We start from the raw sequence: 24,224 nt of genomic DNA, 5'->3' as shown, positions 1-24,224 counted from the left end.
CTGCATGCAGCAAGGCTAACTGCATGCAGCAAGGCTAACTGCATGCAGCGAGGCTAACTGCGTGCAGCGAGGCTAACTGCGTGCAGCGAGGCTAACTGCATGCAGCAAGGCTAACTGCATGCTGTTAGGCTGACTGCATGCAGCAAGGCTAACTGCATGCAGCAAGGCTAACTGCATACAGCTAAGCTAACTGCATGCAGCAAGGCTAACTGCATGCTGCTAGGCTGACTGCATGCAGCAAGGCTAACTGCATACAGCTAGGCTAACTGCATACAGCTAGGCTAACTGCATGCAGCAAGGCTAACTGCATGCTGCTAGGCTAACTGCATGCAGCAAGGCTAACTGCATGCAGCTAGGCTAACTGCATGCAGCGAGGCTAACTGCATGCAGCAAGGCTAACTGCATGCAGCGAGGCTAACTGCATGCAGCAAGGCTAACTACATGCTGCTAGGCTAACTGCATGCAGCAAGCCTAACTGCATGCAGCTAGGCTAACTGCATGCAGCGAGGCTAACTGCATGCAGCAAGGCTAACTACATGCTGCTAGGCTAACTGCATGCAGCAAGGCTAGCTGTATGCAGCTAGGCTAACTGCATGCAGTGAGGCTAACTGCATGCAGCGAGGCTAACTGCATGCAGCAAGGCTAACTACATGCTGCTAGGCTAACTGCATGCAGCAAGGCTAGCTGTATGCAGCTAGGCTAACTGCATGCAGTGAGGCTAACTGCATGCAGCAAGGCTAACTACATGCTGCTAGGCTAACTGCATGCAGCAAGGCTAACTGCCTGCAGCGAGGCTAACTGCATGCATCGAGGCTAACTGCCTGCAGTGAGGCTAACTCCTTTTCCAAAGGTCAGGATCTGATCCAGCCTGGATAAACGCAGCTAGGACTGATTTAAAGCACTTTGCAGAACATTTTAGAATGCTGTTTTTCTTGTTAGCATTCATGTAAATAAATTGCTGTGATCCTTTAGTTTACATTTGATTGGTTTTTATTATACGTTTATTTTGAGTTTATGGAGAAAACTCGACCAGCCGCCACAGCTGACTCCTCTGACCTCCACCACTGCTTTAAACCATCAGTGTACTTTCCTATTCGTTGCCTGTTGCCTCTCAGGATGGTCTCTGTGGTTCCCTGTGATGGACAGGTGGCGACAGGTGGGGTAAACTCGCCATTTGCCCAATAAGCGCTTTGCCCCCCCACAGGAAGGCTGGAGTAGAAAGTGGATGGATGGATCTGAATCATTTAAGTGTAAAAGAACCAGTGGAGGAAAAATACTTTTTTCACAGCAGTAAAATTCCTGTTTAATTTAAATTTGAGGATTGCAGATGTTGTTCATTGACTGTCGTCTCAGAGCGACTTTAGAACGTCTCTGTACTCCTCATGATGATCCGGTTCAGCCGTGCAATGCTGATGGACGTGCTGCAATGAGTGGGAGTGGGCCTCATGGAGGCTTTATGCAGCTGCTGGATCTCAGTGAAGCTTTTCATTTAGGGGGGATTTCTCGCAGCTCAAACTGACTTCATGGCCGACTTTTCTAACTGTGGAGGATTGAACTTTTGACCAGCAGCAAACCCTCCGGCTCACAGAGAAAGAAGTGAAACAGATGGACATTTGTTAAGGTTTAAAGCAACTGAAAACCATCTTAATACATTGATTCACCCTTTTTTCCTTCTTCATGCAAACATCTGGAGGCTGACAGATGTTCACTGACCACCAAGCAGTCAATCAGGGGGAGTTTGATCTTTTAGCCAATTCAGAAAGTCTTTGTAGAGCAGAACCACAGCCATGAAACATTTTTTCTTATGACTTTTAAATATTTAAATAAGCGCATTTGTTTGTGAATTTAGGAGGTAAATGAGACGCTTTGCCAATAAATAGGATCATTTACACCCATAATAAGAAAACACAATTTCATGATCTTATTTTAAGGGGCCTATTATCTAATTATCTTATTTTAAGAGTAAAAATATTCATTCTATCAGCAGATTATCTTATATAACTGCTCAGATTAAGGATAAATACAATTAACTGAAGGATTTTTAAAACTTATATCTAGATAGTTTTTGCAGTGTGTGTTCTTACTTCATCCCAACTTTCCCAACTGGAGCAAAGATTAAAATTGCTGTTATAACCTTTGGCTGCATGAAACGCCATAAACCAAGCTAAGGGGAGCACTAACCTCCAGGGTCGCTCTGAGAGCAGCTGTGCTCCTTGCTGAATCTCTTAAAGAGCGATCGCATCACCTTAGCGCTGCCAAAGCGCTTGAAGCGAGCACGGACGTTCTCATGGTACCATTCCAGGGTACCGATTCTAAGCACCCTGCAAAAAAAAGGCAAAACAGGAATAAACGAGCAGCAATTACAACAAAAAATAAATAAAATAAAACCATTTGTGAATCTGGACAGCTAACCCCAGCCCTTTGGGAATGACCAGTTCATTTCTGCACACAAATAAAAGCAAATGAGAGAAAACTGAAGTCTTATGGTTTGCAGATGGACCTGGAAAGAAGCGGCTGGTTGAATTCCAGCCTCCCCCAGTTGGAGCGAAGGAAGCGTAGAAGTTATGTAAGGTTTCTCTCTGCACAGCAGAGGCCAAAATGTCAATAATTCACTAGTGGTTCAGAGTTAGTCTGGGAAAACCGCGGAGCTTTAACTGTCCGCTAAACGGCTTCACAGGTCAACACAATTACTGAGATAATTAAAAACATGGAACTTATCCAGCAGCAGAGGACAGACAGCGAGGTTATGCTTTATTATTGTTATTTTGCTGATTTAATCATTTCATTAAAAAGGAAAACATCCAGCTGATTTTAGCTTAAAGGAAAACACAGAACAGATAAACATTAGATGATGCTAATGTTGTAGAATAGAGCTATTCTACAACATTAGCATCATCTAATGTGTTTACCAGATTCACAGAGTGAACTCCCTGTAAATGAACATTTTAAATAAATCCAGAAAAATGTATTTAACCCTTTTTAAACAATTAATGTTAGGTGAACTCAGCTATTTTTATTTATATTAACTTAGACTTTTTTTAAATGCATGGGTTAATTATACATCCGGAAAACAGCTCAATAAGTGGAGCTGGAAAAAATCAGCTCATCTTGATGAGTTAATGTGGATCAATTCTATTCAGTTTATTTTATAGCTCCAATTCCCATCATGTCATCTCAGGTCACTTTCCAGTTCACCAGATCATCCAGTCAGATTGATTCAAAGTTTTCTATCTAAGGAAAACCAGCTGATTGCATCGACTCATTGACTCTTCAGCAATCCCTCACACTAAGCATGCTTGTAGCGACAGTGGAGAGGAAAAACTCCCTTTTAACAGGAAGAAACCTCCAGCAGAACCAGGCTCAGTGTGAGCGGCCATCTGCTGAGGCCCACTGGGGTTCAAGGAGACAGAAGCAGACATAGAAAAAGAAGCATAGATACAAAAGGCAGCACTGTCCAGGACTAATGAGAAATAGCTTAGTTTATTTAACTTAGCCGTCTCCTTTTAGCAGGTTAGCTATAGGCTAGCCACGCTGTCGCTACCCGATACGTCCCTGAGGCATGATCCTTACCATCAGCTCATCATCAACCAGATATAAATCCGCTGTAGGTACCAGATCTGCTCGGGGCCCCGCCCCCTTTTTATGACATCATCATATGGCAACTCCACTCTGACGAACTGTATCGCACACGATTCTTAAGGATCAAATCTCTTCTTTAGTCTCAAACTTTATCGGTCATTAGACACGCTAACGCTACAGATGCTACCGACTCGCCACACTGACACTGCGTGATGTCATTATCGTTGTCTGGGCAACCACAATGTTTTACATCATGTGCAACGTTCAGCCAATCAGGCAGCGTGACGTCACTGACAGGAAGCAGATCTGGTAGCTGCGTCCCCTCGATGTTATTTTATTAAAAAGACCTAAATGATGTTTTTCCCTCCCCAGAAATAGTAATCATACTAAACTATAATGTATTAAAGGTTAATAATGTATTTCCTGATGAAATAAATGCATTAAAATCCTTTCTGTTTTATGACTCTGTTCCTGATCTATAGCTACAGGAAATGATGCTACGCTACTTCCAGGAGCTAACTTTATCAGCTTTGGATTTAAATCTAGTCTTTTTGAGTTTTATGTTTTCCTTTCCTGTTAACCTTATTCAATTCAATTCAATTCAATTCAGTTTATTTATATAGCGCCAAATTCACAACACATGTCATCTCAAGGCACTTTACAGTTCAACCAGATCAAATTGATACAAAGTTTTCTATCTAAGGAAAACCAGTTGATTGCATTGACTCATTGACTCAAATACAATCCCCCACACTAAGCATGCTTGTAGCGACAGTGGAGAGGAAAAACTCCCTTTTAACAGGAAGAAACCTCCAGCAGAACCAGGCTCAGTGTGAGCGGCCATCTTATGCTATATAGTACGTAATCTAAAGAAAGAAACAACTAAAAAGCAGATAACCATGATTTAATCAGATTTGCTGCTCTGATCGTGACCCATGATGACATCAGAGAAGCTGTTTAACGGAGAAAATGGAAAAAGCAGCAAAATTGTCTCACAAAAGTCATAAAACATTTTAAAGATGTCTATTAGCATTCTATAGTGCGTTAAGGATAAAAATAAGGAATTTTAGAACCATAATTATGGAAACCTGGCTGTATATCTGCTCACGCGGGACGGAGCGGGTGATTGACGATGCTATCTCCTATTAGCAGTTTAGCAACAGGTTAGCTATATTAAACAGATAGCCTTATAAAGCTAATAAAATCTATCACCAATAAAGCATATAGGCTAAGCTAACCGCTATAATTCTTTTGTTTTAGCTTTTTAGCCGTTTTAAAAACCCCTGAAACTATTGCTAAAGGAAACTAATGAATCTATCTTAGTTTTCTGCCTAAAGATGCAGAATATGGTTCGTTCTTTAAGTTAAAGCTAACTATGTTTGGCCTTTTGTTGGAGGGAGGTTTTTATTTCTGGAATAAAATCTCTAATAAAGTAAACTAGTTTCCCAGTTAGAGATTATCAACATAGATCTGTGAGTAGCAGACAGGTTCTGGTCTTTAGTTGGACCGTGAACAGAACCCAGAAGGCCAAATGTTTCAGTTAAACTCAGCTTCTCCTCTGAGTTCAACTGAAACCAGAGAATGGAAACGTTTGCAAACCAAACCGTCTCAGAGGTCCAACCATAACAGAAAGTCTTCCTGCGCCTCGTGCTATCTCAGGGAAACTCAGGAAATTGGAAACATGATCAGTTTCAGTTTTTCCCGCTCAGCTGGTCGTATGGAGGTCCCACCTGGCCATGTGGCAGGGCTCGCACACCCAGCCTTGCTCCCTCTTACTGAGGCGGCTGCAGGACTTGCAGACGTGCAGACGGCAGTCCAAACACTGGCGTTTGATGCTGACCAGGAACTTGAAGGGCTCCAGACAGCGAATGCAGTAAGACTCGGTCAGGCTGCTCCGAGTCCCCAGCAGCTCTCGCTTCGTGTCTTCTCTCTCTATCTTACTCTTTAGTTCACTGGAAAACAAGGAAAAAAACTAAACAAACTTGTTTGCTTTACATTCATGTTTGCTTTACATTCTCAGTCATCCAGGTCAGAGTCAGTCCAAAAAGTTAAAACCAATCCTCTGGACTTTGTTTCCAAGTCTGAAGACGTTTCTCTTCCATTCAGGAAGATTTTTCAATCCAAAATGTCAGAAATAGCGTTTAGTTCCAGGTTTTATCCAGCAGCCCAACAAAGCCTGGTTTTAGTTTAGAAAACATGCAAATAGAAACGGATGAACGGGTCCCCCCCTTTGGAATGGGGGTCGTTCGGCTGCAGCAACCCAGACTGACAGCTCATTGGCTCATTTGGATCACGTGTAGCCTGGAGCTGGACGCTCCCCAGGGCTTTACCGTATTAACAGGAGAAGAGGAGCAGGTGAAATTAGACACTGCAGGACAACATGCGGTAACTTATAAATGTTTTAAATCAGGTTGGGTCTGATTAGCCAGCAGGTGGATCCGGATCCAATCTAACCTGTGACCTCTGGGCTGCTGGATAAAACCTGGAACTAAACGCTATTTCTAACGTTTAGGATAGAAAAATTTTCTTGGATGGAAGAGAAACGTCTTCAAACTTGGAAACAAAGTCCAGTCGATTGTTTTTAACTTTTTTGGATCTACTAGATACATTTTTTAAAAAATCATCTTGAATAAATATGTCTGAAATATGGGTGAATATATTAACAAAGTCTGTTAAAAGATGTTTAGTCTGGGTTTATTTCAGGCTGACAGATAAACCAGGGAGTGAGGCGCCTCAGGGTTTATCAGCTTCCACAGATCCACCAAACTTACAGGAATTAGAGACTAACTGGAGGCTTGTTGCTGTTTAAATCAGATTTAAACTGATTCTTAGTAAACTAGAGCAAAGGTGGACACTGAAACATTCCTGCTGTTCATCACCGTGTTTATTTATAGCTTTAGAAGTACACTATATTGCCAAAAGTATTTGCTCACCTGCCTTGACTCACATATGAGCTTAAGTGACATCCCGTTCCTAATCCATAGGGTTCAATATGACGTCGGTCCACCCTTTGCAGCTAGAACAGCTTCAACTCTTCTGGGAAGGCTGTCCACAAGGTTTAGGAGTGTGTTTATGGGAATTTTTGACCATTCTTCCAGAAGCGCATTTGTGAGGTCGCACACTGATGTTGGACGAGAAGCCCTGGCTCTCAGTCTCCGCTCTAATTCATCCCAAAGGTGTTCTATCGGGTTGAGGTCAGGACTCTGTGCAGGCCAGTCAAGTTCATCCACACCAGACTCTATCATCCATGTCTTTATGGACCTTGCTTTGTGCACTGGTGCACAGTCATGTTGGAAGAGGAAGGGGCCAGCTCCAAACTGTTCCCACAAAGTTGGGAGCATGGAATTGTCCAAAATGTCTTGGTATGCTGAAGCATTCAGAGTTCCTTTCACTGGAACTAAGGGGCCAAGCCCAGCTCCTGAAAAACAACCTCACACCATAATCCCCCCTCCACCAAACTTTACACTTGGCACAATGCAGTCAGACAAGTACCGTTCTCCTGGCAACCGCCAAACCCAGACCCGTCCATCAGATTGCCAGATGGAGAAGCGCGATTCGTCACTCCAGAGAACGCGTCTCCACTGCTCTAGAGTCCAGTGGCGGCGTGCTTTACACCACCGCATCCGACGCTTTGCATTGCACTTGGTGATGTATGGCTTGGATGCAGCTGCTCGACCATGGAAACCCATTCCATGAAGCTCTCTGCGCACTGTTCTTGAGCTAATCTGAAGGCCACATGAAGTTTGGAGGTCTGTAGTGATTGACTCTGCAGAAAGTTGGCGACCTCTTCGCACTATGCGCGTCAGCATCCGCTGACCCCGCTCCGTCAGTTTACGTGGCCTACCACTTCGTGGCTGAGTTGCTGTCGTTCCCAAACACTTCCATTTTCTTATAATACAGCTGACAGTTGACTGTGGAATATTTAGGAGCGGGGAAATTTCACGACTGGATTTGTTGCACAGGTGGCATCCTATCACAGTTCCACGCTGGAATTCACTGAGCTCCTGAGAGCGACCCATTCTTTCACAAATGTTTGTAAAAACAGTCTGCATGCCTAGGTGCTTGAATTTATACACCTGTGGCCATGGAAGTGATTGGAACACCTGATTCCAATAATTTGGATGGGTGAGCAAATACTTTTGGCAATATAGTGTATGTGTAAAGCCAGTGGTATAGAAACATGAACAATCTATCCAGTTAAAGGTTAAACAGCCCTGGAGAAAGCAAACACTTAAAGCAGGGAGATAATGAGCTGTTGGGTTTAGTCTGCAGAAGGAGGCAGATTCTGTTGGTATTTCCTCCATTTTTGTAATAAATGACTTTATTGAGTCAGAATGTTTTCCTCAGCAGAGTTGAAAGGAAACTGGTTCTGATTGTTGGAGACGTTAAAGCCTCCCTCAGCGCTCTGAGCTCAGGAACAAACCAGATAACAAGTCCCAAATGTCTCTGCTTGGGTGGAGCCTGAGAAAAGGTTTCAATAAGAAACATCTCCTGCAGGATGGGAGGAGCCTTTTGAATAGAGCACGCCGTTTGAATCCGGCCTGCATCGCCGGGATATACGGCTCCTTCAGGATTCTGGAACCTTCTGCAGAAACAGCTGCTTCTGCTTGAACACTGTGTGCTTTAAAAGCAGCTTTGGTTGAATATTTTCTATCCTAATAAAGAGTTAATGCCGTGAATCTGGAGTCAGGGTTCCTCTTCAGGGTTTCAGGAACACATGTGCTCTTTGCAACGCCTCGGCCGTCACAGATGGGCGCCATGATGACTCCTCAGCAGGACGAGGACTTTAAACCAGGTGTCTGATCGTCAGGAGAAGCTTTTTAATCAAGGTTGGAAGGTTTCTGCCATTTTCCTGCGACTCCCTGCAGATAAAGGGAACCTTCTGACTGAAGCAGGTTCTAGAAGACTACTGAGGTAATTTCCTGTTTGGACTCTTCTTGGGTCAAACATCAGCCAGATCCATGATGGTCTTGGCGGAATGTTGGTGCGGTTCATTAAGGAAGGGGCGGAGTCTACATTCTCCTTACTGAGGCACTTTCTCTTTATTTACTTTAACTCTAAAGATAGTTAGGATTATGAAGCTAACAGCATGTATCCGAAGACTTTACCAACATACCGCCAGAGATAACCCGGACACCAAACCCCCGGTGGGTACTCAGCCCTGTGGACAGAAAGAGGAGGAGACGCAGGGAATGAAGTAAAAGCCTGGATCCTTGTCCAGCTCTGGAGGCGCCTCCACACCAACCATCGCTGCCCAGCATTATCATCTCCATTTCCCTCGTAAACCAGATGGAGGAGATAAAGCCCAGCTGGAAGTAAATAGGCTGGTTTGGACTGTTGTTCACTGAGACCTGGCTGCAGCCATCCAGCCAGGGGGGCTAAAGGCCCTAGAAGCAGCCAGGGGGGCTAAAGGCTCTAGAAGCAGCCAGGGGGGCTAAAGGCCCTAGAAGCAGCCAGGGGGGCTAAAGGCTCTAGAAGCAGCCAGGGGGGCTAAAGGCCCTAGAAGCAGCCAGGGGGGCTATAGGCTCTAGAAGCAGCCAGGGGGGCTAAAGGCCCTAGAAGCAGCCAGGGGGGCTATAGGCTCTAGAAGCAGCCAGGGGGGCTAAAGGCCCTAGAAGCAGCCAGGGGGGCTAAATGCTCTAGAAGCAGCCAGGGGGGCTATAGGCCCTAGAAGCAGCCAGGGGGGCTAAAGGCCCTAGAAGCAGCCAGGGGGCTATAGGCTCTAGAAGCAGCCAGGGGGGCTAAAGGCCCTAGAAGCAGCCAGGGGGGCTATAGGCTCTAGAAGCAGCCAGGGGGGCTAAAGGCCCTAGAAGCAGCCAGGGGGACTATAGGCCCTAGAAGCAGCCAGGGGGACTATAGGCCCTAGACGCAGCCAGGGGGGCTAAAGGCCCTAGAAGCAGCCAGGGGGACTATAGGCCCTAGAAGCAGCCAGGGGGGCTAAAGGCCCTAGAAGCAGCCAGGGGGACTATAGGCCCTAGAAGCAGCCAGGGGGGCTAAAGGCCCTAGAAGCAGCCAGGGGGCTATAGGCCCTAGAAGCAGCCAGGGGGGCTATAGGCCCTAGAAGCAGCCAGGGGGACTATAGGCCCTAGACGCAGCCAGGGGGGCTAAAGGCCCTAGAAGCAGCCAGGGGGACTATAGGCCCTAGAAGCAGCCAGGGGGGCTAAAGGCCCTAGAAGCAGCCAGGGGGACTATAGGCCCTAGACGCAGCCAGGGGGGCTAAAGGCCCTAGAAGCAGCCAGGGGGACTATAGGCCCTAGAAGCAGCCAGGGGGGCTAAAGGCCCTAGAAGCAGCCAGGGGGACTATAGGCCCTAGAAGCAGCCAGGGGGGCTAAAGGCCCTAGAAGCAGCCAGGGGGCTATAGGCCCTAGAAGCAGCCAGGGGGGCTATAGGCCCTAGAAGCAGCAAGGGGGGCTAAAGGCTCTAGAAGCAGCCAGGGGGCTATAGGCCCTAGAAGCAGCCAGGGGGGCTAAAGGCCCTAGAAGCAGCCAGGGGGGCTATAGGCCCTAGAAGCAGCCAGGGGGGCTATAGGCCCTAGAAGCAGCCAGGGGGGCTAAAGGCTCTAGAAGCAGCCAGGGGGCTATAGGCCCTAGAAGCAGCCAGGGGGGCTATAGGCCCTAGAAGCAGCCAGGGGGGCTAAAGGCTCTAGAAGCAGCCAGGGGGCTATAGGCCCTAGAAGCAGCCAGGGGGGCTATAGGCCCTAGAAGCAGCCAGGGGGGCTAAAGGCTCTAGAAGCAGCCAGGGGGCTATAGGCCCTAGAAGCAGCCAGGGGGACTATAGGCCCTAGAAGCAGCCAGGGGGGCTATAGGCCCTAGAAGCAGCCAGGGGGGCTTTAGGCCCTAGAAGCAGCCAGGGGGGCTAAAGGCTCTAGAAGCAGCCAGGGGGGCTAAAGGCTCTAGAAGCAGCCAGGGGGGCTATAGGCCCTAGAAGCAGCCAGGGGGACTATAGGCCCTAGAAGCAGCCAGGGGGGCTAAAGGCCCTAGAAGCAGCCAGGGGGGCTATAGGCCCTAGAAGCAGCCAGGGGGGCTAAAGGCCCTAGAAGCAGCCAGGGGGGCTATAGGCTCTAGAAGCAGCCAGGGGGGCTATAGGCTCTAGAAGCAGCCAGGGGGGCTGAAGGCCCTAGAAGCAGCTAGGGGGGCTAAAGGCTCTAAAAGCAGCCAGGGGGGCTATAGGCCCTAGAAGCAGCCAGGGGGGCTAAAGGCCCTAGAAGCAGCCAGGGGGGCTATAGGCCCTAGAAGCAGCCAGGGGGGCTAAAGGCTCTAGAAGCAGCCAGGGGGGCTATAGGCCCTAGAAGCAGCCAGGGGGGCTAAAGGCCCTAGAAGCAGCCAGGGGGGCTATAGGCTCTAGAAGCAGCCAGGGGGGCTATAGGCCCTAGAAGCAGCCAGGGGGGCTAAAGGCCCTAGAAGCAGCCAGGGGGGCTATAGGCTCTAGAAGCAGCCAGGGGGGCTATAGGCCCTAGAAGCAGCCAGGGGGGCTAAATGCTCTAGAAGCAACCAGGGGGGCTATAGGCCCTAGAAACAGCCAGGGGGGCTAAATGCTCTAGAAGCAGCCAGGGGGGCTATAGGCCCTAGAAGCAGCCAGGGGGGCTAAAGGCCCTAGAAGCAGCCAGGGGGGATAAAGGCTCTAGAAGCAGCCAGGGGGGCTATAGGCCCTAGAAGCAGCCAGGGGGACTAAAGGCTCTAGAAGGAGCCTGGGGGTCTATAGGCCCTAGAAGCAGCCAGGGGGGCTAAAGGCTCTAGAAGCAGCCAGGGGGGCTATAGGCCCTAAAAGCAGCCAGGGGGGCTAAAGGCTCTAGAAGCAGCCTGGGGGTCTATAGGCCCTAGAAGCAGCCAGGGGGGCTATAGGCCCTAGAAGCAGCCAGGGGGGCTAAAGGCCCTAGAAGCAGCCAGGTGGGCTATAGGGCCTAGAAGCAGCCAGGGGGGCTAAAGGCCCTAGAAGCAGCCAGGGGGGCTATAGGCTCTAGAAGCAGCCAGGGGGGCTAAAGGCCCTAGAAGCAGCCAGGGGGGCTATAGGCCCTAGAAGCAGCCAGGGGGGCTAAAGGCCCTAGAAGCAGCCAGGGGGGCTATAGGCTCTAGAAGCAGCCAGGGGGGCTAAAGGCCCTAGAAGCAGCCAGGGGGGCTATAGGCTCTAGAAGCAGCCAGGGGGGCTATAGGCCCTAGAAGCAGCCAGGGGGGCTATAGGCCCTAGAAGCAGCCAGGGGGGCTATAGGCTCTAGAAGCAGCCAGGGGGGCTATAGGCCCTAGAAGCAGCCAGGGGGGCTAAAGGCCCTAGAAGCAGCCAGGGGCACTATAGGCCCTAGAAGCAGCCAGGGGGGCTAAAGGCCCTAGAAGCAGCCAGGGGGCTATAGGCCCTAGAAGCAGCCAGGGGGGCTAAAGGCCCTAGAAGCAGCCAGGGGGACTATAGGCCCTAGAAGCAGCCATGGGGGCTAAAGGCCCTAGAAGCAGCCAGGGGGGCTGAAGGCCCTAGAAGCACCCAGGGGGGCTGAAGGCCCTAGAAGCAGCCAGGGGGGCTATAGGCTCTAGAAGCAGCCAGGGGGGCTATAGGCCCTAGAAGCAGCCAGGGGGGCTAAATGCTCTAGAAGCAGCCAGGGGGGCTATAGGCCCTAGAAGCAGCCAGGGGGGCTAAATGCTCTAGAAGCAGCAAGGGGGGGCTATAGGCCCTAGAAGCAGCCAGGGGGGCTAAAGGCTCTAGAAGCAGCCAGGGGGGCTATAGGCCCTAGAAGCAGCCAGGGGGGCTAAAGGCTCTAGAAGCAGCCAGGGGGGCTATAGGCCCTAGAAGCAGCCAGGGGGGCTATAGGCTCTAGAAGCAGCCAGGGGGGCTAAAGGCCCTAGAAGCAGCCAGGGGGGCTAAAGGCCCTAGAAGCAGCCAGGGGGGCTATAGGCCCTAGAAGCAGCCAGGGGGGCTATAGGCTCTAGAAGCAGCCAGGGGGGCTATAGGCCCTAGAAGCAGCCAGGGGGGCTAAAGGCCCTAGAAGCAGCCAGGGGGGCTATAGGCCCTAGAAGCAGCCAGGGGGGCTAAAGGCTCTAGAAGCAGCCAGGGGGGCTATAGGCCCTAGAAGCAGCCAGGTGGGCTAAAGGCTCTAGAAGCAGCCAGGGGGGCTATAGGCCCTAGAAGCAGCCAGGGGGGCTATAGGCTCTAGAAGCAGCCAGGGGGGCTATAGGCCCTAGAAGCAGCCAGGGGGGCTAAAGGCTCTAGAAGCAGCCAGGGGGGCTATAGGCCCTAGAAGCAGCCAGGGGGGCTATAGGCTCTAGAAGCAGCCAGGGGGGCTATAGGCCCTAGAAGCAGCCAGGGGGGCTAAAGGCCCTAGAAGCAGCCAGGGGGGCTAAATGCTCTAGAAGCAGCCAGGGGGGCTAAAGGCCCTAGAAGCAGCCAGGGGGGCTATAGGCCCTAGAAGCAGCCTGGGGGGCTAAAGGTCCTAGAAGCAGCCAGGGGGGCTAAAGGCCCTAGAAGCAGCCAGGGGGGCTATAGGCTCTAGAAGCAGCCAGGGGGGCTATAGGCCCTAGAAGGAGCCAGGGGGGCTAAATGCTCTAGAAGCAGCCAGGGGGGCTATAGGCCCTAGAAGCAGCCAGGGGGGCTAAATGCTCTAGAAGCAGCCAGGGGGGCTAAAGGCCCTAGAAGCAGCCAGGGGGGCTATAGGCCCTAGAAGCAGCCAGGGGGGCTAAATGCTCTAGAAGCAGCCTGGGGGGCTATAGGCCCTAGAAGCAGCCAGGGGGGCTATAGGCCCTAGAAGCAGCCAGGGGGGCTAAATGCTCTAGAAGCAGCCAGGGGGGCTAAATGCTCTAGAAGCAGCCAGGGGGGCTATAGGCCCTAGAAGCAGCCAGGGGGGGAGGACTGAGTATCTGATGCACAAACACGTCTACCATCGACAGGCTCTGCTCTGCTCCAACCACATGTCTCTGCTCCTGAGTCTGACCTACACCCCGCTGAGGAAGCATTCATCCCCAACCCCCCCCCCCCCCCCCCCCCCCCATAACCCCAACTGTGACCCCGCGGCCCATCGTTGCCTCTCTGCAGGTGCAGTCTGGGACGTTCTCCAGGACATCCTTCCATCAGGACGTGTCTCCTAACCATAAACCATCGATTAGCAAGGATGTGGACATGAGAGCGATCTGGCTGCGCCATCTGTCACCCCACTGATCGCTACCTTCCATTCGGCTGAGCGGCTGACCCGCAGTGGGGCTCTGAGTTTGAGCCCCACTGCCACAGACTGCCACTCTGGGTCCCTGAGCAAGGGGACGGGTTAAATGCAGAGAGTGGATTTTATTGCTCTGTACTGTGACGTGGAATGACGATATAAAAGCTAGAAAAAAAAAGCCGAGGAACGGCGTGTTCAGGTGTGGGGTCAGGGAGCGTTACAGCTGTGAGAGACGCCTCAGACCGCCATCAGAGAGAGGAACCAAAACTCTATGGCTGCATTTTAAAAGCCCCCCCCCTCTGTTTTGATGGTTGGGTTTTTCCTTCATGCCCCTTTCAAAGCACTTATCCTCTCTGTCCAAAATGGACACCTCAGCGATAGCGTTGATAACCTGGATGAGTGAGGATCTTCACCAGCATTATCCTCCATAGAACTCAGTTACATCTATTAATGTTCATCTATGTGAAAACGACTCAGAATAATCTTCCAATATTTAAAATGTCTGATCTGATGGATTGGAGGTCGTGCAGAACCATCAGACCCGGTTCTGAGCAGATGAATTGGATCCAGGCTGGAGGCTGATGAGGGTGGAGACCAGTTGGACCAGTGAGGTCGGTTCTCCCCTGAGGAACCTCTGGCCTCCATCTTCTCCAGGTTCTTCTATCTGAGCTTTAAAAGCTTTGGGAGGTGAAGGAGGTGAAGGAGCCTCCTCGCTGCAGAAGCTGCAGCTGATTTGAATGCTGGGAAAGTTTCTCCTGATGCTTCAGTCTTTGAACGGTGAGAAACGAAGGAAAAGCTTTTGGCTCCTGTAGTTTTATGTGACGCTGGAACGGAAAACAACGCATTTCGTTTTGCGAAGCTGCATATTTGGTTTGCAGCTCTGAGGAGCGAAGCGTTTTATATGGAAGATCTGCACATATTTAAGGAGCAGAGCCGAAAGTAGCAGCAGAGAGACAGAAACAAATAACGGAGGTCAGGAGGACGGCGTGTCCCGCCTCTGTCCCTCTGCTGGCACCTGTCCCTGGTTCGGTACCGTTACCATGGCAGCAGCTGGGAACCAATGAATGAGTGTTACCCGAGGCGGTCCTCCTCCTTCCTCCGCAGGTCAAAGTCTCTCTGGACCACCTCCCACACATGCCTGGCCTCCTGGTCTGTGAGCTGGGACAGGTCCAGCTTCCCCCCCGCTGCGGCGGCGAGCATGATGGCTGGTCACCTGGAAATGAGACGGGAAATGAGCGTCAATCAGGAGCATTTAGAGAGAAACGAAGAGGTTAGGGACCGAGCTGAAAGGACACATGAACGCATCGCTTCATCAATCCTTTAAGCTCCCTCTGGTTGTGTCTACCCCCCCCCCCCATGGTAAATGGCCTGCACTTATAAAGCGCTTTGGTCTCCTGACTTGACCAAACAACAGTCTGGAGGCCAGCCCCTCGGCCTCCGCCCACCCTGGCAGGGTTGTGTTTTTGTTTTTTCCTGAATATTTTTGGGGGTCTGGTATCCACCCTTTAGTGGGGGGGTCCTGTTAGGTTTCTGTTTTATATTCTTTGTGGTTTATTTATTATTTTCTTGTGTTTTCTAGTTATTTCTAGTCTTCTAGGTTCTTCATTTGTTCCCCTCTGCTGCCCTCTTGTGGTCTCCTTTTTTCCCGGCTCTTTTCCTCTCCTGCTCTGCCCTCACTTGTCCCCAATCCTCCCATTAGCCCTCCCTTTGTCTCAGTCTCCTTTTAATGCTCTCCCTCTTCACTTCCTGTTTGCTGGGGCCTCATCTTACCTCGTCTATCTGAGTCTTCCTGCTTACAGTAATTCCCCTGATGACTCCATGTTTTTTTTGGGGGGGTAACCTTTGACTTGACTTATGTTTTTCAATTTTTTAGATCTTTGAATTTTTTTTTACTTCTGGTTTCTTGTTTTTCTTTGGACTTTTTTTTCATCTTAGGATTTTTGGATTCTTGGTTGCCTGTTTGTTTGGTTTATTCAGTTATTCATTATTAAATCAACTTATAATTCACCTCTGCCTTCCTGCCTCTGCTTTGGGTCAATCTTCCACAAACAAATCCTGACACAAAGATTAGATAAAAATAAATATAAAACATGCACATGCAAACATAAACATCTAAGGTGGAATGAACACTCTGCAAAGTAGATTTATTCAACTTATAACATTTGCAAAAACAATCGTTATAGTTTGTAAGAATAAGTTAAACTAAGGCGTCCTGTTTATAGAGGCAGACTCAGCGGATGGAAAATAAGATTTGAAAAGAAGAAAGAGTTTCTATTAATGCAGCAGATTAGTTTAAATCAAACATGGAGGCACCACTGTGGAGCAGACAGACAATCTACTCAACTAATGCTACGCTCAGACTGCAAGCAGCAGGAGCAGGAGCAGCCGGAGCAGCAGGAGGAGCAGGAGCAGCGCCGCATGAGCTTCAGAGCATCTGAGGTGCATGATGCTAACATCTACTGGCAGTGAGTCAGACGCAGCACTGCTGATGCAGAGCGCTATGATCACTCCTCTGAAACAGTTTATTAACGCCTACATTACCTTCAAATGTAGAAACCTGCCGGCAGAATATGTTGGCTTTTATTATCCTGCTGCCTGCAGTTTGTAGCACAGACCTGAAAAACGCTAACATCTACTTCCAGCCGCCACCAACAGGAGGGGAAAACCCTGGAGAGGCGAGCGGGCCTGAGGCAGCTGCTGCTGGGGATTCCCAGTGACAGCGCAGCGCCGGTATGTGGGGGTCTGAGCGGCTCCCACAGAGAAATAATCTTTGAAGGCAGGATGGTAATCTGGATGAACTGACTGCACAGACCATGTTTTCAGGAGGACTTTCTCACTTCAACATAGATTCTAACTACTTTCTACCCGCTGATCACAGCTAATATAGCCGCCATTGTTCCAGGCAGAGAAAGGATAGAGTAGCTCCGCCCACCGCGCATCAGACCCACTTTACCACCGCGCAGCTAGAGCAGCAAAGATGCTTCAGCCGCGCGTCAGAACTAAACTGGAACAACATCAGAAATGAAGTGTTTCTGCTGCTCCTGCTGCTTTAGGTGTGAACGTAGCATCAGACCTTAGCTTTAACAGCAGGGAGGTTAACCCTGATATCTGGGAGGTTTCTGATCCTCAATCATCAGTTTCAGCCTTTCTAGATGTAATGAATCTATGAAGGACCTGGAGCTGACCCATTCTGCTCTGATCTCTATTAGCTTCTCTGTCTTCAGTGATGAGATGCTACAATAGAGACAGAACCTCTGAGAACCAGCTGCAGCGGCCTAGTTAAAGTTCAGAGCTGGTCCTGATAGAGATGCTGTGATGGTGTGAGGGTGGTCCTACAGGCTGCTGGATCAGGGTCACGCTGCCTCACATGCTGCTCTATAAATGATCAATGGGCTTCAGACCTGATCAGGAAGTCTTTGATGTGGATCCCCCTCGCTGTCATGTGACCCTGCTCCTGTTTGGCGCCGTTCAACCGTCTCATTGCTGGAAGATCTTAATCACGTCTCCGTTAAATTGAGCCCAACCAAAAAAACCTCACGTGGTCCAGTTTTATAATCTGCTCAGGATGATGCAACCTTCCTCTGCTACATGGAGAGTCTGATGTTCCAGAACCTTCTACTTCTGGTCAGGAAGCCTTGAATCCAGCGTTCCAGGTAATCCAGGTAAAGCAGCTCTGCAGGTGTTTGCTTAGGAGGTGGAAGCAGGTAAACGGAGCAAAGCTTTGTGTTCAATGAACCACAGGAAGTGGGTTTTATCCTGTAACTTATCATAAAGTAGAGAAAGAGGCTTCAGGATGAGTTGGAGGGGGGGCTGAGCTGAGCAGCTGCTTGGATCCTGCACCTCCTCTACGGCTCAGTCTGTTCACAGATCAAACTAATCCCACAATAGAGCAATCATAGAAATCCACAGACAGACGGTAAATGACATCATCACCTCTAAGGAGCTAGAAGACGTAGAAAGACAGACGTAGAGTTTGCTCACCTTGGCTGGGCGTCTGCAGACTGATTCCTCCTGGAGCAGATGGGACTGACTGCAGGGCAAAGCAGGGAGACGACTGGAAAACTGATCACATGTCCTGTTAACCAGGAGGAGGGAACTCTGCCAAGTCCCGCCCCCCCCTCCGTCTGATCTTCTAAAGGTCAGTCTGTGTCTCACCTGACCTCTGCAATGTGATTCATTACTGAGCAAAACCCCCACAGTCACATGACTGGGTGCAGCATGGCGGCGTGGTGCAGCAGGGCGGCGTGGTGCAGCATGGCGGCGTGGTGCAGCAGGGCGGCGTGGTGCAGCAGGGCGGCGTGTCGCAGCAGGGCGGCGTGGTGCAGCAGGGCGGCGTGTCGCAGCAGGGCGGCGTGGTGCAGCAGGGCGGCGTGGTGCAGCAGGGCGGCGTGTCGCAGCAGGGCGGCGTGTCGCAGCAGGGCGGCGTGTCGCAGCAGGGCGGCGTGGTGCAGCAGGGCGGCGTGTCGCAGCAGGGCGGCGTGGTGCAGCATGGCGGCGTGTCGCAGCAGGGCGGCGTGTCGCAGCAGGGCGGCGTGTCGCAGCAGGGCGGCGTGGTGCAGCATGGCGGCGTGTCGCAGCAGGGCGGCGTGTCGCAGCAGGGCGGCGTGTCGCAGCAGGGCGGCGTGGTGCAGCAGGGCGGCGTGTCGCAGCAGGGCGGCGTGGTGCAGCAGGGCGGCGTGTCGCAGCAGGGCGGCGTGGTGCAGCATGGCGGCGTGGTGCAGCAGGGCGGCGTGTCGCAGCAGGGCGGCGTGTCGCAGCAGGGCGGCGTGTCGCAGCAGGGCGGCGTGGTGCAGCATGGCGGCGTGTCGCAGCAGGGCGGCGTGTCGCAGCAGGGCGGCGTGTCGCAGCAGGGCGGCGTGGTGCAGCATGGCGGCGTGTCGCAGCAGGGCGGCGTGGTGCAGCATGGCGGCGTGGTGCAGCAGGGCGGCGTGGTGCAGCATGGCGGCGTGGTGCAGCATGGCGGCGTGTCGCAGCAGGGCGGCGTGTCGCAGCAGGGCGGCGTGGTGCAGCATGGCGGCGTGGTGCAGCAGGGCGGCGTGGTGCAGCATGGCGGCGTGGTGCAGCAGGGCGGCGTGGTGCAGCATGGCGGCGTGTCGCAGCAGGGCGGCGTGTCGCAGCAGGGCGGCGTGGTGCAGCATGGCGGCGTGTCGCAGCAGGGCGGCGTGGTGCAGCATGGCGGCGTGTCGCAGCAGGGCGGCGTGGTGCAGCATGGCGGCGTGTCGCAGCAGGGCGGCGTGTCGCAGCAGGGCGGCGTGGTGCAGCAGGGCGGCGTGTCGCAGCAGGGCGGCGTGGTGCAGCATGGCGGCGTGGTGCAGCAGGGCGGCGTGTCGCAGCATGGCGGCGTGTCGCAGCAGGGCGGCGTGGTGCAGCAGGGCGGCGTGTCGCAGCAGGGCGGCGTGGTGCAGCAGGGCGGCGTGGTGCAGCATGGCGGCGTGGTGCAGCAGGGCGGCGTGGTGCAGCATGGCGGCGTGTCGCAGCAGGGCGGCGTGTCGCAGCAGGGCGGCGTGGTTCAGCATGGCGGCGTGTCGCAGCAGGGCGGCGTGGTGCAGCATGGCGGCGTGTCGCAGCAGGGCGGCGTGTCGCAGCAGGGCGGCGTGGTGCAGCATGGCGGCGTGTCGCAGCAGGGCGGCGTGTCGCAGCAGGGCGGCGTGTCGCAGCATGGCGGCGTGTCGCAGCAGGGCGGCGTGGTGCAGCATGGCGGCGTGTCGCAGCATGGCGGCGTGTCGCAGCAGGGCGGCGTGGTGCAGCAGGGCGGCGTGGTGCAGCATGGCGGCGTGTCGCAGCAGGGCGGCGTGTCGCAGCAGGGCGGCGTGGTGCAGCAGGGCGGCGTGGTGCAGCATGGCGGCGTGTCGCAGCAGGGCGGCGTGGTGCAGCATGGCGGCGTGTCGCAGCATGGCGGCGTGGTGCAGCAGGGCGGCGTGGTGCAGCATGGCGGCGTGTCGCAGCAGGGCGGCGTGGTGCAGCAGGGCGGCGTGGTGCAGCATGGCGGCGTGTCGCAGCAGGGCGGCGTGGTGCAGCAGGGCGGCGTGGTGCAGCATGGCGGCGTGTCGCAGCAGGGCGGCGTGGTGCAGCAGGGCGGCGTGGTGCAGCATGGCGGCGTGTCGCAGCAGGGCGGCGTGGTGCAGCATGGCGGCGTGTCGCAGCAGGGCGGCGTGGTGCAGCAGGGCGGCGTGTCGCAGCAGGGCGGCGTGTCGCAGCAGGGCGGCGTGGTGCAGCAGGGCGGCGTGTCGCAGCAGGGCGGCGTGGTGCAGCATGGCGGCGTGTCGCAGCAGGGCGGCGTGGTGCAGCATGGCGGCGTGTCGCAGCAGGGCGGCGTGGTGCAGCAGGGCGGCGTGTCGCAGCAGGGCGGCGTGGTGCAGCAGGGCGGCGTGTCGCAGCAGGGCGGCGTGGTGCAGCAGGGCGGCGTGTCGCAGCAGGGCGGCGTGGTGCAGCATGGCGGCGTGTCGCAGCAGGGCGGCGTGGTGCAGCATGGCGGCGTGTCGCAGCAGGGCGGCGTGGTGCAGCATGGCGGCGTGTCGCAGCAGGGCGGCGTGGTGCAGCAGGGCGGCGTGTCGCAGCAGGGCGGCGTGTCGCAGCAGGGCGGCGTGTCGCAGCAGGGCGGCGTGGTGCAGCAGGGCGGCGTGGTGCAGCATGGCGGCGTGTCGCAGCATGGCGGCGTGTCGCAGCAGGGCGGCGTGGTGCAGCATGGCGGCGTGTCGCAGCATGGCGGCGTGTCGCAGCAGGGCGGCGTGGTGCAGCATGGCGGCGTGTCGCAGCAGGGCGGCGTGGTGCAGCATGGCGGCGTGTCGCAGCAGGGCGGCGTGGTGCAGCATGGCGGCGTGTCGCAGCAGGGCGGCGTGGTGCAGCATGGCGGCGTGTCGCAGCAGGGCGGCGTGGTGCAGCATGGCGGCGTGTCGCAGCATGGCGGCGTGTCGCAGCATGGCGGCGTGTCGCAGCAGGGCGGCGTGGTGCAGCATGGCGGCGTGTCGCAGCAGGGCGGCGTGGTGCAGCATGGCGGCGTGTCGCAGCAGGGCGGCGTGGTGCAGCAGGGCGGCGTGGTGCAGCAGGGCGGCGTGGTGCAGCATGGCGGCGTGTCGCAGCAGGGCGGCGTGGTGCAGCATGGCGGCGTGTCGCAGCAGGGCGGCGTGGTGCAGCATGGCGGCGTGTCGCAGCAGGGCGGCGTGGTGCAGCATGGCGGCGTGGTCGCAGCAGGGCGGCGTGGTGCAGCATGGCGGCGTGGTCGCAGCAGGGTGGCGTGTCGCAGCAGGGCGGCGTGGTGCAGCATGGCGGCGTGGTGCAGCAGGGCGGCGTGGTGCAGCATGGCGGCGTGGTGCAGCAGGGCGGCGTGGTGCAGCATGGCGGCGTGTCGCAGCAGGGCGGCGTGTCGCAGCAGGGCGGCGTGGTGCAGCATGGCGGCGTGTCGCAGCAGGGCGGCGTGGTGCAGCATGGCGGCGTGGTGCAGCATGGCGGCGTGTCGCAGCAGGGCGGCGTGGTGCAGCATGGCGGCGTGTCGCAGCAGGGCGGCGTGGTGCAGCATGGCGGCGTGTCGCAGCAGGGCGGCGTGTCGCAGCAGGGCGGCGTGTCGCAGCATGGCGGCGTGTCGCAGCAGGGTGGCGTGTCGCAGCAGGGCGGCGTGGTGCAGCATGGCGGCGTGTCGCAGCAGGGCGGCGTGGTGCAGCATGGCGGCGTGTCGCAGCATGGCGGCGTGTCGCAGCAGGGCGGCGTGGTGCAGCATGGCGGCGTGTCGCAGCAGGGCGGCGTGGTGCAGCATGGCGGCGTGGTTCAGCATGGCGGCGTGGTGCAGCATGGCGGCGTGTCGCAGCAGGGCGGCGTGGTGCAGCATGGCGGCGTGTCGCAGCAGGGCGGCGTGGTGCAGCATGGCGGCGTGGTTCAGCAGGGCGGCGTGGTGCAGCATGGCGGCGTGTCGCAGCAGGGCGGCGTGTCGCAGCAGGGCGGCGTGGTGCAGCATGGCGGCGTGTCGCAGCAGGGCGGCGTGGTGCAGCATGGCGGCGTGGTTCAGCATGGCGGCGTGGTGCAGCAGGGCGGCGTGGTGCAGCATGGCGGCGTAGTGCAGCATGGCGGCGTGGTGCAGCATGGCGGCGTGTCGCAGCAGGGCGGCGTGGTGCAGCATGGCGGCGTGTCGCAGCAGGGCGGCGTGGTGCAGCATGGCGGCGTGGTTCAGCAGGGCGGCGTGGTGCAGCATGGCGGCGTGTCGCAGCAGGGCGGCGTGGTGCAGCATGGCGGCGTGTCGCAGCAGGGCGGCGTGGTGCAGCATGGCGGCGTGTCGCAGCAGGGCGGCGTGGTGCAGCAGGGCGGCGTGGTTCAGCATGGCGGCGTGGTGCAGCATGGCGGCGTGTCGCAGCAGGGCGGCGTGGTGCAGCATGGCGGCGTGTCGCAGCAGGGCGGCGTGGTGCAGCATGGCGGCGTGTCGCAGCAGGGCGGCGTGTCGCAGCAGGGCGGCGTGGTGCAGCATGGCGGCGTGTCGCAGCAGGGCGGCGTGGTGCAGCATGGCGGCGTGGTTCAGCATGGCGGCGTGGTGCAGCAGGGCGGCGTGGTGCAGCATGGCGGCGTGTCGCAGCAGGGCGGCGTGTCGCAGCAGGGCGGCGTGGTGCAGCAGGGCGGCGTGTCGCAGCATGGCGGCGTGTCGCAGCATGGCGGCGTGGTGCAGCATGGCGGCGTGTCGCAGCAGGGCGCCGTGTCGCAGCAGGGCGGCGTGGTGCAGCATGGCGGCGTGGTGCAGCAGGGCGGCGTGGTGCAGCATGGCGGCGTGTCGCAGCAGGGCGGCGTGGTGCAGCATGGCGGCGTGGTGCAGCATGGCGGCGTGTCGCAGCAGGGCGGCCTGGTGCAGCATGGCGGCGTGTCGCAGCAGGGCGGCGTGGTGCAGCATGGCGGCCTGGTGCAGCATGGCGGCGTGGTGCAGCATGGCGGCGTGTCGCAGCAGGGCGGCGTGGTGCAGCATGGCGGCGTGGTTCAGCATGGCGGCGTGGTGCAGCAGGGCGGCGTGGTGCAGCATGGCGGCGTGTCGCAGCAGGGCGGCGTGGTGCAGCATGGCGGCGTGGTTCAGCATGGCGGCGTGGTTCAGCATGGCGGCGCGGTGCAGCATGGCGGCGTGTCGCAGCAGGGCGGCGTGGTGCAGCATGGCGGCGTGTCGCAGCAGGGCGGCGTGTCGCAGCAGGGCGGCGTGGTTCAGCATGGCGGCGTGGTGCAGCAGGGCGGCGTGGTGCAGCATGGCGGCGTGTCGCAGCAGGGCGGCGTGGTGCAGCATGGCGGCGTGTCGCAGCAGGGCGGCGTGGTGCAGCATGGCGGCGTGTCGCAGCAGGGTGGCGTGTCGCAGCAGGGCGGCGTGGTGCAGCATGGCGGCGTGTCGCAGCAGGGCGGCGTGGTGCAGCATGGCGGCGTGTCGCAGCAGGGCGGCGTGGTGCAGCATGGCGGCGTGTCGCAGCAGGGCGGCGTGGTGCAGCATGGCGGCGTGGTGCAGCAGGGCGGCGTGGTGTAGCATGGCGGCGTGGTGCAGCAGGGCGGCGTGGTGCAGCATGGCGGCGTGGTGCAGCAGGGCGGCGTGGTGCAGCATGGCGGCGTGTCGCAGCAGGGCGGCGTGGTGCAGCATGGCGGCGTGTCGCAGCAGGGCGGCGTGGTGCAGCATGGCGGCGTGTCGCAGCAGGGCGGCGTGGTGCAGCATGGCGGCGTGTCGCAGCAGGGTGGCGTGTCGCAGCAGGGCGGCGTGGTGCAGCATGGCGGCGTGTCGCAGCAGGGCGGCGTGGTGCAGCATGGCGGCGTGGTGCAGCAGGGCGGCGTGGTGCAGCATGGCGGCGTGGTGCAGCAGGGCGGCGTGGTGCAGCATGGCGGCGTGGTGCAGCAGGGCGGCGTGGTGCAGCATGGCGGCGTGGTGCAGCAGGGCGGCGTGGTGCAGCATGGCGGCGTGGTGCAGCAGGGCGGCGTGGTGCAGCATGGCGGCGTGGTGCAGCAGGGCGGCGTGGTGCAGCATGGCGGCGTGTCGCAGCAGGGCGGCGTGGTGCAGCATGGCGGCGTGTCGCAGCATGGCGGCGTGGTGCAGCAGGGCGGCGTGGTGCAGCAGGGCGGCGTGTCGCAGCAGGACGCTGGCGCCGCCATAATCGATACGCTCCACTTCATCAGAAACAACCACCAGCAGCTTCACTGATGCTGAGGATCCCTCCCCCCCCTTCAATGCTCAAACAGAACTACTCTATTCAGTCTATTTCTACAGCTGCACATCATGTCATCTCAGGTCACCTTAGAATAGAAGTGAATAGAATAGAATAGAAAATTCCTGATGACAGATAGATGATAGAAGAAATGGTCACAGAAACGTGGACCTTAGAAAAATGTGTGAGAATAACAGAATCATGAAGAGATAAAAGAAAACAGCAGCCGGCCTCAAAGATGGCGGCTAACGCTCAGCCTGGATCTCCTGCAGGATGGGAAGAGATACGTCTTCAAACTTTTCCTCTCCACTGTTTCTGCATGCATGCTCAGTGTGAGGGATTGCTGAAGAGTCAATATCTGCTGTCTGTAC

General features: G+C 55.8%; 1 protein-coding gene across 1 annotated transcript in view; it reads right to left on the bottom strand.

Moving 5' to 3' along the window:
* The window catches only part of mlphb (melanophilin b), a 35,900-nt gene extending 18,073 nt beyond the window's left edge, over positions 1-17,827 (bottom strand). The window contains exons 1-4 of the mRNA XM_038269762.1: positions 17,693-17,827; positions 14,787-14,924; positions 5,310-5,531; positions 2,182-2,321 (exon numbers count right to left, since the gene is read on the bottom strand). Of these exons, the coding sequence (XP_038125690.1) occupies positions 2,182-2,321; positions 5,310-5,531; positions 14,787-14,911 (487 nt within the window). The 5' untranslated portion in view covers positions 14,912-14,924; positions 17,693-17,827. The remainder of the gene's footprint in view (positions 1-2,181; positions 2,322-5,309; positions 5,532-14,786; positions 14,925-17,692) is intronic.
* Positions 17,828-24,224: the final 6,397 nt, after the last annotated feature.

The sequence above is a fragment of the Cyprinodon tularosa genome, unplaced genomic scaffold, assembly GCF_016077235.1.
Source record: "Cyprinodon tularosa strain WSP-4 unplaced genomic scaffold, ASM1607723v1 ctg738, whole genome shotgun sequence".
Classification (NCBI taxonomy): Eukaryota; Metazoa; Chordata; class Actinopteri; order Cyprinodontiformes; family Cyprinodontidae; genus Cyprinodon; species Cyprinodon tularosa.
Note: the sequence above shows the minus strand (reverse complement) of the source record. Positions and strands in the feature narration are given on the sequence as shown.